Source organism: Capricornis sumatraensis, chromosome 4 (genome assembly GCF_032405125.1).
Source record: "Capricornis sumatraensis isolate serow.1 chromosome 4, serow.2, whole genome shotgun sequence".
Classification (NCBI taxonomy): Eukaryota; Metazoa; Chordata; class Mammalia; order Artiodactyla; family Bovidae; genus Capricornis; species Capricornis sumatraensis.
Window position 1 is genome coordinate 164,110,377 of NC_091072.1, and position 15,557 is coordinate 164,125,933.

Here is a 15,557-nt window from a genome sequence, read left to right on the forward strand (position 1 = left end):
GACACTTGGGCAGGAGAGGTGGGCGGTGCCTCGTGACCGTCACGTAAGTGAGGAGTGACTCCTGGCCATTCGGATGGGCCAGCTGAGACCTTGTGCCCAGGTACAGGTGCTGAGGCTGCTCCTCCAGCAGGTAGAGATGTGACCTCAGCGCGCGCTTGCAGGGAAGGTAGAACTTTTTACCATCCAGGCAGGTGAGTGGAGCGTTTTTCTGTTCTGGGACACGAGATGCTGTCTCCTGACAAGCAGAAGCAGCATTATTTCATGACACTCAGGTATCTGTGCTGAGAATTCCTGCCACTCAGGTACAGAAGACGATTTTCTGCGTTGCGTTTCTCCCAGGAAGGAGACCTGGAGACAGCCGGGCAGAAGATGCGAGACTTTGTGGACCAAAAAGTGGGCTTCATAGTTCTAAGCTGCTGCTGCTGCTAAGTCTCTTCAGTCGTGTCCGACTCTGTGCGACCCCATAGGCAGCAGTCCACCGGGCTCCCCCGTCCCTGGGATTCTCCAGGCAAGAACACTGGAGTGGGTTGCCATTTCCTTCTCCAATACATGAAAGTGAAAAGTGAAAGTGAAGTCGCTCAGTCATGTCTGATTCTTCGCGACCCCATGGACTGCAGTTTACCAGGCTCCTCCGTCCATGGGATTTTCCAGGCAAGAGCACTGGAGTGGGTGCCATCACTTTCTCCGAGCTCTAAGCTAGGGAAAGTCAAAATGGTCTTCAGAAGTGTGCTGAGAGCACGCCCTTGGAAGAGGGAGAGGGTTCGCCTCCTACAGGGTTAGGGTCTGTCAGCCTGTAGAGCCTGGCTCCCTTGAGCTGCTGGCATGCTGGACCGTCTTCTCACAGAGGGGCTGACCGTGGCTACAGTTCGCGTGAGGGCTGGGGGAGGCTGTGCAAGACATCGGGAAGTCGCTGCAGCATGAACTGCCTGGCCTGGTTTCTGGAGGGTGGGGGTGGGACGTCACCCTGCTGATTGGTCGGAAGGCCGTGAAGCTTTGTGAGGTCACTGGGCTTCCAGGCCTGGCCGGGGCAGGTGTTTGGCAGAAATGCTGCCAACTGCCGTTCTGCTGGTCTTGGCAGTATCTGTGGTCGCCAGAGATAACACCACGTGTGAGTAAGTGTCAGACAACTTGGGGAGGGGGAGGGTGTCTTTTGAGTAGCAGACCCCGTCCAGACTCCCTCTGTCTGGGGCTCTGCAGAAAGCCAAGCCAGGGCCTTAGCACTCCCCTGGGTCTCACAGCGCTTGTGCCCCACATCGCCAATTCGGACCTTCCCTCCTCCCACCATCCTCAGCCCGGAGCCCCCAGGGCCCCTGGCATCTAGAGTTTCCTCCCGAGAGGAACTCGGGGGCTTCCGCAAAGCACAGGCTGGTCTCCACTGCCCCCCGTCCCCACCAGTGACCGGCTTCACTGCCTCTTGAACATCGAGTCTTGTAGAGCCTGGGAAACACCCCCCCCGGCCCTGCGCTTTCCCCAGAGATCCCAGGGCATCCCCATGCAGCACCTCGGGGACCCCCACTCCATGTGTAGACTCCCAAGCCCCCCAGGTACCCTGCAGTCCCAGAAACTCCCTCCTTCTCGCCAGCGACACAGAGCCCTGGACGTCTGCCTCCGCCCCGGCCCGCACGCCTCCCCCCGGGTCACCTCCGCCTGCGCCGCTCTCCTCCTGCTGCCGCCCAGCCCAGCCCTGCAGCTCCGAGCCCCTCGGGCTCCTTCCTGAGCCTCCAGCAGGGTCACCCGCTTCACGCCCACGCTGGCTCCCTCTCCTGCCCAGCCATCTCCCATTCTGCTAGGGCCGTCGGTCTGTCCTGGCTGCCTGTGGCCCCTCTAAGACCCGAGAAACCCCCCCGGCTGAGCATTTCCCGGAGCCCCTGGCCGCCTATCCTGGCACGGCCCCCAGCACCGCTGCTCAGCCGTGCCCCGCTGGACTGCCACCCTGGGGCTGCCCCTGCTGGCCCGGGACCCCACGGAGGCTCCCCCTGTGACCGGCCTCAGGCCCCTCTCCCCTCACTGCAGAGGCGCCGGGCTGGCCTCGACTTGAACCGTGCCCATGGTCTCTCCTCAGTGGCCCCTGTGGGATACGGTTCAGGCAGAACCGGCAGGGGGGCGTACGGATCATCGGTGGGCAAGACGCCGCCCACGGGTCCTGGCCCTGGATGGCCAGCCTCCAGATCTTCACGTACCACAACAACCGGCGGTACCACGTGTGTGGGGGCTCCCTGCTGAACTCCCAGTGGCTGCTCACGGCCGCTCACTGCTTCAGGATCAAAAAGTATGTGCGGGAACTCGCAGAAGGGGTCTGCGGAAAGGCTCTTCTCAGAACCGGGCATTCTCCAGGGGTCTCAGTGCCAAGGGTCCCTGAGGCTTTGGGCCTAGTGGCAACCAGACCCGTGGGGCTGGCCCGGACCTGCTGGGGATGGGGCTGTCCGAGGGTCACGGCCATCAGCCAGTCTGCAGCCAGCGTGACCTGGCCTACCTCTGTGCCCACAGAAAAGTGACCGACTGGAGGCTGATCTTCGGAGCTAAGGAAGTTGAGTGGGGGACAAATAAGCCAGTGAAGCCGCCTCTGCAGGAGAGATATGTTGAGAAAATCATCATTCATGAGAAATACTCGGCGAGCTCAGAGGCCAACGACATTGCTCTCGTGAAGATCACCCCTCCTGTTACCTGTGGGCACTTCATTGGCCCAGGATGCCTGCCTCAGTTTAGGGCAGGCCCACCCAGAGTTCCCCAGACATGCTGGGTGGCTGGCTGGGGATTCTTACAAGAGAACGGTGAGTACAGCTGGGCAAACCCCGTCAACGTGGTCTTAGGTGAAGGGGGAGTACGTTGTTGCATGCCTGAGCCCTACCCAGTCCCTAGCCCTGTGCTGTGAGTGGATCCTGTCGCTGTCCCCTTTCACAGCCGGAGAAACTGAGAGTGAAGCTCCGTGTCCAGGGCCCCTCGCCAGTGGCTGGTGTGGCCACCAGGGGTGGCTGGGCGGCACGCATGGAAGAGCCCCTCGGCATCTTTGGAACGGGGTCAAGGCTGGGCCTGGAGCTCCAGGGCTGCCTCTGGAGGTGGGGGTCATGCCTTGAGGCAGGCAGCATGTGGAGAAGGGCTCTGGATGGGATTCCCCTCTCCATGCCCTGGCTTCCCCATCTGTGAATGGAAGGGCCAGGTCACATGGTCTCCAAGCTCTGCGACTCCTGCCCGTGGCCCCTCCTGGCCATCTCTGCCCCCGACCCTCGGCCGTCGGTCCCACCCAGCTGTTACTGCGCGTCCTCTGTAGACCGCGAAAGGGGCTGCCGCTGGGCGGGACTTTGTGTGGGTCAGCAACCTGGGCAGCGTGTTTCTGGCAGTGGGGCAAGACCGAGTAGAACAGGCCTCTGTATATGAGCTGCACTTTCAGCTTCCCGTAGGCGGGCACGTGAATTTTCACCAGCCGTGTCAGGGGTGTGAACGCATGATTGAAATGGACTTGGCGCTCAGTCTCCTTTCTGTTCACTGATGGAAAATCTGGGCCTCCTGGGCTTTAAACCTCAGTGTTCTTTGCGTCTTCTACTCTTCTCCTCTCTCAAAGCTGGTTTTGGTTTTCGGCAGGACTGCTGCCTGTGCCGCCCTGGGGGAAGGGTGTCTCACAGCCTCTGCCCTGGCCTGGGGTGTCAGCCTCTGTCTGGCTGCTGGCGTCCGTGGCTCTGCCGCGGCTCCCAGAGCAAGCGCACACTTTCTTCTTGCTCCACCCCCAGCCCTGCTCTGTCCACCTCTCCAAACTTGTCCTCAGCTTTCGGGGCATTCTTGCAGTCCCTGGGAGGCTGATCTCAGGGTTTCCACCCCTCAACCCCACCTCTGCTATCCTTTTGCTCAGGAGAATTGTAGGCTCCCATCTATATCCTGGATGTCACACAAGGCCTCTCTGTTCTAGAATCACCTTGAATTTAATTCAGTTTCTATCCCTTTCTGTTTGTTTTTGCAAACCCATCCCCTAAACAGTGAAAGTGTTTAGCCGCTCAGTCGTGTCTCACTCTTTGGGGCCCCCTGGACTGTAGCCCGCCAGGCTCCTCTGTCCCTGGAATTCTCCAGGCAAGAATACTGGAGCGAGTAGTCACTCCCTTCTCCAGGGGATCTTCCCAACCCAGCGAGTGAACCTGGGCCTCCCAGGGCCAAGTCTTAAAGAAACCCCAGGCTCCTGTGATCTTCTGAGCTTTCTTTATCTGGACCTACCGCTTCTTGAACTCAGATGCTTTGGGGCTGGAAGAGTACTTTTGGGGATCAGTCTCTTTTTCCATCAGACTTTTAGTTTCTGCAGGCTTTTGGGCATTTGATATTTAAAGCCAAGGTGCTGAGATTGAGAAAGCTCTTATTGTGTCTCAGGACACCTGTCTCAACAGTGAATTGCATGGCTCCCGAGGCTGTGGGCTCTGCCATAGATTTAAAGGGTCACTTTAATGGCCAGCAAGCCAGGCTTGCGCTTGTTAGCTCCATGTCACCTGTGCCTAAAGGGCAGGGGATGCATGAGCCCCTCCCTGCTTAGGTGGGAAGGAAAAGTGGGGGTTAAGGAGGCTGGGGACATGACCGAAGCCTCGCAGACATGCGTTCAGCAGCCATCCACCGGATGCTTGCTGGAGCCCTCCCCAGCCACGGTGCTCCGCGGCTTCCCTGCTGGCTGTGCGCCCCGAGTCTGCCTCTTCCCGCCCGTACTGCACACGGTGTTTAGACCCTCTGGACGGTGGCTGGGCTGTGGGTGCTGCTGTGGCAGGGCTGTTGGGATTCTCCCGCCTGTGGGACCACGTGATTTAGAGGGTGCAGTCGCCTTGGCTCTTGGCTCCAGTTCAGTTCAGTTCAGTTGCTCAGCTGTGTCCGACTCTTTGCGACCCCATGGACTGCAGCACTCCAGGCCTCCCTGTCCCTCACCAACTTCCGGAGATTGCTCAAACTCATGTCGATCGAGTCAGTGATGCCATCCAACCACCTTATCCTCTGTCGTCCCCTTCTCCTCCTGCCTTCAATCTTTCTCAGCATCAGGGTCTTTTCCAGTGAGTCAGCTCTTCGCATCAGGTGGCCAAAGTATTGGAGTTTCAGCTTCAGCATCAGTCCTTCCAATGAATATTTAGGACTGATTTTCTTTAGGATGGACTGGTTGGATCTCCTTGCAGTCCAAGGGACTCTCAAGAGTCTTCCCCAACACCACAGTTCAAAAGCATCAATTCTTTGGCACTCAGCTTTCCTCATGGTCCACCTCTTACGTCCATACATGACTACTGGAAAAACCATGGCTTTGACTAGATGGAGCTTTGTTGGCCAAGCACCGTCTCTGCTTTTTAATATGCTGTCTAGGTTGGTCATAGCTTTTCTTCCAAGGAGTAAGTGTCTTTTAATTTCATGGCTGCAGTCACCATCTGCAGTGATTTTGGAGCCCAGAAAATAGTCTGTCACTGTTTCCACTGTTTCCCCATCTATTTGCCATGAAGTGATGGGACCAGATGCCATGATCTTCTTTTTTTGAATCTTGAATTTCAAGCCAACTTTATCACTCCCATCAAGAGGCTCTTTAGTTCTTCTTCATTTTCTGCCATAAGGGTGGTGTCATCTGCATATCTGAGGTTGCTGATATTTCTCCTGGCAATCTTAATTCCAGCTTGTGCTTCATCCAGCCTGGCATTTCTCATGATGTACTCTGCATAGAAGTTAAATAAGCAGGGTGACAATATACAGCCTTAACACACTCCTTTCCCAATTTGGAGCCAGTCTGTTGTTCCATGTCCAGTTCTAAGTGTTGCTTCTTGACCTGAATATCTTGACCTTGATTTCTCAGGAGGCAAGTCAGGTGGTCTGGTATTCCCATCTCTTTCAGAATTTTCCACAGTTTGTTGTGATCCACACAGTCAACAGCTTTGGCATAGTCAATAAAGCAAAAGTAGATGTTCTTCCAGAACTCTCTTGCTTTTTTGTATGATCCAACAGATGTTGGCAATTTGATCTCTGGTTCCTCTGCCTTTTCTAAATCCGACTTGAACATCTGAAAGTTCATGGTTCATGTACTGTTGAAGCCTGGCTTGGAGAATTTTGAGCATTACTTTGCTAGCATGTGAGACGACTGCAATTGTGCAGTAGTTTGAACATCCTTTGGCATTGCCTTTCTTTGGGATTGGGATGAGAACTGACCTTTTCCAGTCCTGTGGCCACTGCTGAGTTTTCCAACTTTGCTGGCATATTGAGTGCAGCCCTTTCACAGCATCATCTCTCAGTACCTGGCCTTGGGCTTGGGCTCCGGGCCAGATGCAGTGTCAGTTGCTCCAGCCACAGTGTGGGCTGGGGCTTTCTTAACCCCTGGTCATGGCCAAGCATCTGAGGCTATAAAGGGAGCTCTGACCCGGCCTCAGTGCTCATTTCAACCACCTGTGCCCTGACAGGCCTGCTGTGTGTGGAGGCAGCACCGTAGGTCTGTTGCCTCCATATCTGAATAAAGATATGAGGCACATGGGAGGGACTCATCAGCCCAAGCCCTGCGGGTCCCGTCCACAGCTGGATGGAGGCTAGAATGCAGGGGATGACCTATAGCCAGAATGAAAGGTGCGTCCTGGACTCGAGTCTAGAGAGGAAAACCCTCGGTGTGAGTCCAGGGTGCCCTACTGTGACCTTGGGAAGTGGTCTTCCAATCTCCTGATTGGAGAAAAGGGGAATAACTGTTTCTAACTCATGAAGTGCCTGTGAGGAGTGAATGAGATGAAGCCTGTGCGACTCAAAGTAAGTGCTCAGCATGTCCTTGTTATAATTGTTAATATCATGGCAAACTTCCATAGGCCAGCATGCACCCTTAATGTACACGACCCTTCAGCTGCCTCCACCGCCCTCCGTCTGTCGTCGGTCCAAAGTCGCCCTCCTTCCTCTCTCCTGCAGTCCCACCTCTCAGGTCTCATGTGCTCTTCCAGCGGTGCTTCCTTCCCTGCAGGGGTGGATAAGGAGAGGCTGGAAGGAGGATGAGGAGACGCCATAGGCCTCCGTGGCTCTTAGGTTCAAGCGGAGCATTTGAGGCCATTGGGGGCTCAGTGGCGGGAGGAAGGCAGGGCTTTTCCAGACGTCTTCTGTGCTTACTGACCACTGAGTCGCCTGGCTGTAGCCCGCAGGACATCCCCTATGCTGCAGGAGGCGCACGTGGACCTCATCGACCTCGACTTGTGTAACTCGACCAGATGGTACAACGGGCGCATTCGTTCAACCAACGTGTGTGCAGGGTACCCTGAAGGCAAGATTGACACCTGCCAGGTAACTCTCCGCCGGGTGCGCTCGTGGACACTTCCTTTCTGGATCCCTGAGCAAACCTCCCTGGTCCCGTCTCCCACTGTCTGTAGTCACTACGCGCTTGGGTGGCGACACGCATATGCTGCCCAACGACGACTCAGACACCATAGTTAGAGCTTTCTTCCACCCCCACACAGAGAGCATGTCCCCCGAACACTGCCTGGAAGAGAACGCTTACCTCTCTTCACCAGAATGCAGAAGGGCCAAACCCACTGGTACACATGCTCCTGCACCCACGTAAACCATGCACAGAGACACGCGGGTTTGTGTTTCCTCCCTGCCAGTGCAAGAAACCCATGGAAATCCCTACCCTTCTCACAGCCCCAAAGAAGTTGTTGGCACCACCTCAAACTCTGCCATAACTGCCCGTGTTCATGGCAGCAGGAGGCCACGTGACTGCAGAAACTGCCTGCCCAGAGGCCTCGGCCCTTCTGGGCAGGGAAAGTGGCTCGGGCAGAACGTGACTTCTGTATCCTTCTGGGCAGGGGGACAGCGGCGGGCCTCTCATGTGCAAAGACAGCACGGAAAACAGCTATGTGGTCGTGGGAATCACAAGCTGGGGGGTAGGCTGTGCCCGAGCCAAGCGCCCCGGAGTCTACACGTCTACCTGGTCCTATCTGAACTGGATTGCCTCCAAGATAGGCTCTACCGCGGTGCACATGATTCAGTTGCCCACCGCCTCCCCTGCTTCTGCTCCAGCGGCCCAAGCGAGCCCTGGCTCCGTCCAGCCTTCCGTTCGCCCGCCTTGGTTCTTCCAACACGTTCCTCGACCACCTCCCTCTCAGCAAGCTATTGCCGTGGCCCAACCCCTAAATCCCTCAAACCTCCAACCCTCAGTCCCGTCTGCCGCCCCCCCCCAACGACCACCCCCACCGCAGCCTTCCACTAGGCCTCCCCAGGCACTCTCCTTTGCCAAGCGACTGCAGCAGCTCATAGAGGTCTTGAAGGGAAAGGCCTTTCTGAACGAAAAGAGCAATTATGAAATGGAAACCACAGACCCTCCAGGACGACATGCCTCCTGATCTGAGCCCATTCTCGACGGACCCAGTGAAGCCCTCACTCCTGAGGGAAAAAAGGCGCAATAAATGGATATAAATACAAATATAAAGATATATGCACTAAGAGGCGCTTTCTGGACTTCTTCCAATACGCCCTCCCCAACCTGATCCCTCATCAGATCCGCCCTGCCTCCATTCGCCCTTGTATTGTATTAATGATGTTGACTAAAAAAAAAACGCACAACGTGAGTTGTGAGTTAAGTTTTATTTGGGGTAAAATGAAGGACTCCAGCATGAGAAACGGCACTTCACATAGCTCTGAGAAAGTGCTCCAAAGAGGCGGCGGGGGAAGGCCAGTAAATGTGAGACTTCTGGTGAAGGGGGAATACACGCAATCAAGCACACTTTTGTTTTTAGAGGTTTCTGCTGGTCTCCTGAAGACCACTGCTGGTCCTGAGGAGCAGACAGCATCCTGAAGGATTTTAGTGCTTTCTAGATATGAGGAGATTGAAGAATTGGGTTCGTAAAGCTAGCTCCTGAAAATATCTAACTGTCTGAAGACCTGTCCTGTCAGTTTTCCTGGAGCACCAAGAGCCTCATGTCTGTCTGCTTTTCACCCTGAACTCTTCTCAGAGGGTGTTGAAAGTCAGCAGCTGGAGCGGCACCTGATTTCATTCTTGTAGAGGTGGATGGCAACTGCCAGTTTGTAGCTGACAAAGTCAGTTGTGTTTTTTAACTAGAACAAGATGACCTGGGGTCATAGTCCAGGTGATTATTAAGTGCTGGTGTATCTGCATATTAAATCAAGGGGCCGGACAGCTCCCTTGAGGTGAGCTGACTGAAAATGAAGGGTGTGCGTCCAAGTCTGCTGGAGGCCATGCTCTCCTGGTGCAGAGAGACAGACCCACTAGAGGAATCTGTCTTTAGTTGTTTCTTCTCTCCTCCTTGAGGTGGAACATTTTTCCCTGGGCCTGTGATCTGCAGGTGACACTTGGGTCTCCTTCCTGGAGAGACAGGGCTAAGCTCAAGACACACTCTGACGGGAGCTGGCAGAGAGCAGGCAGCGGGCTCCAGTGCGCCTTCTGCAAGCTTCTCACACACGTGAATAGAACCTGATCCCCTTCTTCTATTTTCCTTGCTCATGCTACTCTTTGGCTCCCTTTTCCATTTATCAAATGCAGACATTTCCGTACCAGCACGCGCGCAGCCCTTTCTCTCCCTGCGCTCCACAACAGGGGCATTTACGAGGCCGTGGTGTCCCGGAAGGGGCCTGCCAGTCTTTCAACACACTTCCCCACCTCTAAGCCAACACTGGTTCACAGCAAATTCATTGATCCTTGCCAACCTAATTGATGCTTACATTTTCATTTTAAAAATTATGAATGAAGCTGTTTGTGCGTGGAGTGAGACTCTGATCTGCCTTCATGTTCCCGTGGACACCCTGGCCCTGAGAACGGCTCGCAGATCCTGGAGCAGAAACCTCTGCACAGGGGCAGGACGAGCAGGGAGGAAACGGGCCAGCTGTGTGTGTGCAGAACCACCAAAAGGGTTCGGGCATTTGAGGAATATGCTTGCTTCCTTAGGGATTGTTAGGCATGACCAATATTCTCAAAAGTTAGAATTCGTAATGAAACTTATTGCTCGGAAGAATAGCAGAAAATGATTCAACAATGGCTAAACCCACACATGGTACAACTCAGACACTGGAAAACCAGGCATATTAGGAATAACATGTAAAGGGGCAGAAGTTCTAGCTGTGAATTTGATTGGTACATGAAACCTAATATTCACAAAGGAAAAGCTGAATGAACCGGTGAATATAACTGTAGTACGTTTCAAATGGAAGTGTAAAAAATGGAGGTAGTTCATTCTTAATATGATCAAGAAACAGAAGCTAGCTTATTGATGTTTTCTGAAGAAACTGCATTCTTGGTAAAGAATCATCACTGACCCCCCTCTCTGGTTACAGATGAGTCTTTGCGTGGAGACGTGCTTTCAGAGTGGAATGGCTGGGCGGTACGATAGGTGTAAGCTTTGCTCTATGACTACACCCCAAAGGTGTCAGTGCAATCAACGCAGTGAACATATCCACCACTCCCCCAAAGTTTCCTTGTGGGACCTTGTAATCCCTCCAGCCCTTTCCTCCCTGGCTCCAGACAGTCTCCAATTTGCTTTTTCTCATTATGTGTTAAGTTGGATTTCTAAAGATTCTACACAAATGGAATCACACACCAAGTCGTTCTTTCTGTCTAGCTCCACTCCGCAGAGTCACTCTGAGGTCCCTCTGTACGGCAGTGTGTGCAGCAGCTCGTCCCTTCTTATCGCTGGCCTGTTCACCACACAGCTAGAGCGCAGCTTTCCGCTCACTGTCCCTGGATCTTTGGTCCTGTTAAATGGAGCAGCAACGCGCGTTTGGGTATGGACACGCGCTTTCATATCTCTGCTGAGTGTGTGTGGAACGGCTGCATCTTATGGTAGGTGTATGGTTAGCGGGTTTTTTTAACGGTTTAAACATTTCGCTTTCCACCAGCAGTGGGAGAGCGTTTCAGTTCTTGAGCCCCTCGCCAACACCTGGTCTTGACAGCTTAGTGGTGAATGGTGAGCGGTGTCACCGGATTTGTGGTCTCTGAAAGAGAAGATTTAACTCTGGGACCAAAGACATTCTCGGTCACTCAGAGTTTTTTTTTTGTAGATTTTATTTAAAGTGAAAGTGACAGAAAAAGCTTTTGACATAGACATCAGAAGGGGACAGGAGAGTCCCCGCCTCACTAGTTTAAGTGGCTGATACTTCTCAACTAGTTGCTGAGAATAGATGAAAAATATTTCAAGGTTGTGAGCATGCTGTTCCAACCCTTTCCTGTAACATACATCCTGGGAAGACATCAGCATGAGATCAGTCAGAAGGAACAGGTAAACCCCGAGCTCAAGGCTGTGGAAGTTTTTACCCAGAGCTTTCCCCATAACATATATAAAGTTCAAAAAAAGGCATGCCTTTGGACAAGAGATACTGTTGCCTACAAGGCCTACCTGTCTAAGGCAAAGAATGTGAAAAAGAAAGAATGTCTGCCTCCTCCTTAAAGGGGCCTTAGGCTTGGACTCCTTATTAACCTGCCTAAGTTAACTCTCTCAGTATGATCAGTTCTTCTAATTGTAGGTGTTCTGAGAGATGTGTAGTAATATTTCATCTGGGGAGTTTTCCCCATAAACAAATGTAGTCTATCAATAAGTTTAAAGCATTCTAAATGAACACAGCTAAGATTTGTGATAGGGCAATAACTCTTGATGCTAGAGCAAAATATGGAAGGACTCCTCGGGAAAGAGGTGGGTAGAGAAAGGCATAAAGTAAACATATCCAAACAGAACTTAGATTTTTCAAGCATCACAAACATCAGTGGAAGACTGAAAGAAATAATGATAGGAACAGTTCACAGTACAACACTAATTTCAGAAGCAACCTGTTTAAGAAATGAGAGATCCGTTTCTTATAAAGACAGATATTCCAAAATATCCAACTTCTTGGAACCTCTGTCTGCTGATGTTACTACATCCAAATAACACTTTATATTTAAAACTAAATCCTCAGGTGTCCTTTTAATGCTTCACATTTTCCAAGGTGAACAAAATGGTGTTCACGTCTCAATTTGCCAGCTTAAATCAAAAACAACATCCAAGCAGGCCTTAATTCATTGCACTCATGCACCTACTATGCAAAATATACAAAACCTACTTTGTGGGTTAATTCTTCTAGATGTGGAGCTAAAAGTTTATTAACACATGCAGCGCTCTTTATAACAGCATCTTTGTTCCCACATGGGTTTTTAAAACAGCAAGAGTTGAAAGGAAACTTCAAAAGTCATTCAGTATGTTTCTTAAGTTTTAAATGTTTTATTTGCTTTTTAAAAACGTTTTTCATTTGTTTTTGGCTCCTCCCGTTCTTGGTTGTGCTGTGTGGGCTCAGTAGTTACAGCAGGCAGGCTTAGTTGCCCTGTGGCCTGTGGGATCTCAGTTTCCCAGCCAGGGATTGAACCTATGTCCTCTGCATTGGAAGGCAGATTCCTAACCACTGGACAACCAGGAAGGTTCTTAATTTGTTTATTGTCTTTAAAATAAAAAAGACTTCAAATAGAAGACTTCGTGACAATTCCCGCTTAAGTTAAATCTCTAATTTTCACGCTTTTTTTCTCCCCTCCGTAAAATAGATCCGGATTCCCTCATTTTCTGTCCTCACTGGAGACAGAGCACAGCTTATCTTATTATTTCTTACTTTGAGTCCTTTACTAGAAGTCTCAATAAGGCATGAAACCACATCTACAGCTTTTTCCTCTCTGGAACAAAATGGTCTTAACTTTTTGATCTTTTTTCTCAGAGATCTTATTTTACAATCTCTATTTCATTCCTTTTTATTTCTCCTAAATCTCCTTCCGAGTTCCTATAGGACCCTAAGCCACGGACGACATGCCAGCAGGGACTGGATTCATAATTTACGACCTCCCAGAGGAGACCCACCCTGAATAGTCATTGGAAGGACCGTTGCTGATGCTGAAGGTCCATTAATTTGGCCACATGATCCAAAGAGCTGACACACTAGGAAAGACCCTGGGAAAGACTGGGGGCAGGAGGAGAAGGGAACGACAGAGAAAGAGATGGCTGGACGGCATCACCGACTCAGTGGGAACTCTGGGAGATGGCGAAGGACAGGGAAGCCTGGTGTGCTGCGGTCCACGGGGTTGCCAAGAGTCGGACACGACCACGCGACTGAACTACAAAAAACCTACCTCTTAAAGCTAGGTCTCTCTCTGACGATTGCTAATAAAGGACAACAATCGACGCGCTACCTGCTCTTACAACAGCAAAGAAGCACGAGTCAACAGCTTGCCCGCAGTCCGCCTGTCCCCTGCGCTTGGGTGGGCGGTAGGTTCAGCCTTCTCAAGAAGCACGTCCTGTGTGGCCTTGCTAACCTTTGTCTTCTCGGTTTTCACTGTTACCTTCTAATATATGCTTTGATCTTGCCCCAGTCATCATCCCTTTCCCCCAAATTCCAGAAGGTTGAGCTCTGACATGCACAGTCAGGGAGAACATATTCATTCCCATGGTGTTATTCCTAGAGAAAAGTAGAAACAAAACAAGGCTGGGACTTGCTAGCTACAGCTCATCTCTCCTGGCTGGCCTGGGCACTGAACTCGTCCTGTGAGCCAAGTGTTGAGCACTATGTCAGCTCAGTTCAGTCCAGTCGCTCAGTTGTGTCTGACTCTCTGTGACCCCATGGACTGCAGCACGCCAGGCCTCCCTGTCCATCACCAACTCCCAGAGTTTACTCAAACTCATGTTCATCGAGTCAGTGATGCCATCCAGCCATCTCATCCTGTAGACCCTTTCTCTTCCTGCCTTCAATCTTTCCCAGCATCAGGGTCCTTTCCAATGAGTCAGTTCTTCGCATCAGGTGGCCAAAGTATTGGAGCTTCAGGTTTAGCATCAGTCCTTCCGATGACTATTCAGGACTGATTTCCTTTAGAATGGACTGGTTGGATCTCCTTGCAGTCGAAGGGACTCTCAAGAGTCTTCAACACCACAGTTCAAAGGCATCAATTCTTCAGCCCTCAGCTTTCTTTATAGTCCAACTCTCACATCCATACATGACCACTGGAAAAACCATAGCCTTGACTAGACAGACCTTTGTCAGCAAAGTAATGTCTCTGCTTTTTAATGTGCTGTCTAGATTTGTCATAGCTTTTCTTCCAAGGGGCAAGCGTCTTAATTTCATGGCTGCAAGCCCCATCTGTAGTCATTTTGGAACCCCCCAAAATAGAGTCTGTCACTGTTTCCATTGTTTCCCCATCTATTTGCTATGAAGTGATGGAGCAGGATGCCATGATCTTCGTTTTCTGAATGTTGAGCTTTAAGCCAACTTTTTCACTCTCCTCTTTCACTTTCATCAGGAGGCTCCTCAGTTCCTCTTCACTTTCTGCCATAAGGGTGGTGTCATCTGCATATCTGAGGTGATTGATATTTCTCCCGGCAATCTGGATTCCAGCTTGTGCTTCCTCCAGCCCGGTGTTTCTCATGATGTGCTCTGCATATAAGTTAGATAAGCAGGGGGGCAGTCTACAGCCTTGTATTGGTGCTGAAACCACATGGAGAAACGCTAAATGCTCTACTGTGGATACTCTCATTTGTAAATAACTACCTGTGATGTAACATTAACGCCTTTCCACAGTGACCTGGGAACAGTGCTATTTTCTTGCTGGTCAGTTCAGTCGCTCAGTCCTGTCCGATTCTCTGTGATCCCATGGACTGCCAGGCTTTCCTGTCCACCACCAGCTCCTGGAGATGGCTCTAAGTCATGCCCAATGAGTTGGTGATGCCATCCTACCATGTCATCCTCTGTCATCCCCTTCTCTTGCCTTCAGTCTTTCCCAGCATCAGGATTTTTTCCAATGAGTCAGTTCTTCGCATCAGGTGGCCAAAGTTTGGGTGCTTCAGCTTTAGCATCAAGTCCTTCCAATGAATATTCATGAGTGATTTCCTTTAGGATGGACTGCTTTGATCTCCTTGCAGTCCAAGGGACTCTCAAAAGTCTTCTCCAACACCACAGTTCAAAAGCATCAGTTGCTAATTGGACTAATTTCCTTAACTAACTCTGCAATTACACATAACACATACCTCTTTTAAAGTGTGCTATACACAATTATAAGACTGAAACTAAACTTAATCATACTTTAATTAGTAAACTCACTTTTGTATTGTTATGTTTTTATTAAAGGAAGAACAACATGTTGTTATGATACTTCAAATGTAGTGACTTCTGGTCAAGATTATGAAAAGTTTAAGTAATTTCCCTTCAGATCATTTCATGTCAAATTTACACAGTTTGTTTAGTTAGTTGACTGAAACTGAATAAAATAACGTGAGAAGAGACCCTCGGGGAGATGAGGCAGAGACGGATGCTGATCGAGGCCCAGGCGCCTCCGTGGCCCTGCCCGCTGTGCCAGCGGCAGCAGTGACTGACTGGTTCACACCTGAAAGGGGTGCCAGGCTGGTTTCTTCTTCCTGGGCTCACTAAAGCTTTAATCAGAGTGATGAAATAAAGTTCACGTTTTGTTGTAAGACAAGAAAAAGATGAAAATTTCTCCCAATCTGGGCATCTTCCTCCCCTTCAGTGTGTGCTATGTGTCTGCATCAAGTGGACCTCCTTAGGTGAGAAGCTTCTTCCTTCGTCTTGTAAACAGCAACAGTGACCCACCACTGCCTGCTACAGGGAGATCTGGACTGTGTAAACTAGGA

At 51.2% G+C, this 15,557-nt stretch overlaps 1 protein-coding gene across 1 annotated transcript; it reads left to right on the plus strand.

The window, feature by feature from the left end:
• The first annotated feature begins 1,041 nt into the window (after positions 1-1,041).
• On the plus strand, positions 1,042-8,300 carry ACR (acrosin). Its single transcript, XM_068972223.1, has 5 exons — positions 1,042-1,112; positions 2,063-2,269; positions 2,488-2,771; positions 7,097-7,242; positions 7,764-8,300. The coding sequence occupies exons 1-5, from the start codon at positions 1,045-1,047 to the stop codon at positions 8,298-8,300; spliced, it is 1,242 nt and encodes a 413-aa protein (XP_068828324.1). The 5' UTR covers positions 1,042-1,044.
• Positions 8,301-15,557: the final 7,257 nt, after the last annotated feature.

Excerpts from the sequence above, each read along its gene's own strand:
- ACR (XM_068972223.1), top strand. The coding sequence starts at position 1,045 with ATGCTGCCAACTGCCGTTCTGCTGGTCTTGGCAGTATCTGTGGTCGCC. Across the intron at positions 1,113-2,062 it reads AGAGATAACACCACGTGTGA|TGGCCCCTGTGGGATACGGT; the intron begins GTAAGTGTCAGA and ends GTCTCTCCTCAG. Across the intron at positions 7,243-7,763 it reads GCAAGATTGACACCTGCCAG|GGGGACAGCGGCGGGCCTCT; the intron begins GTAACTCTCCGC and ends CCTTCTGGGCAG.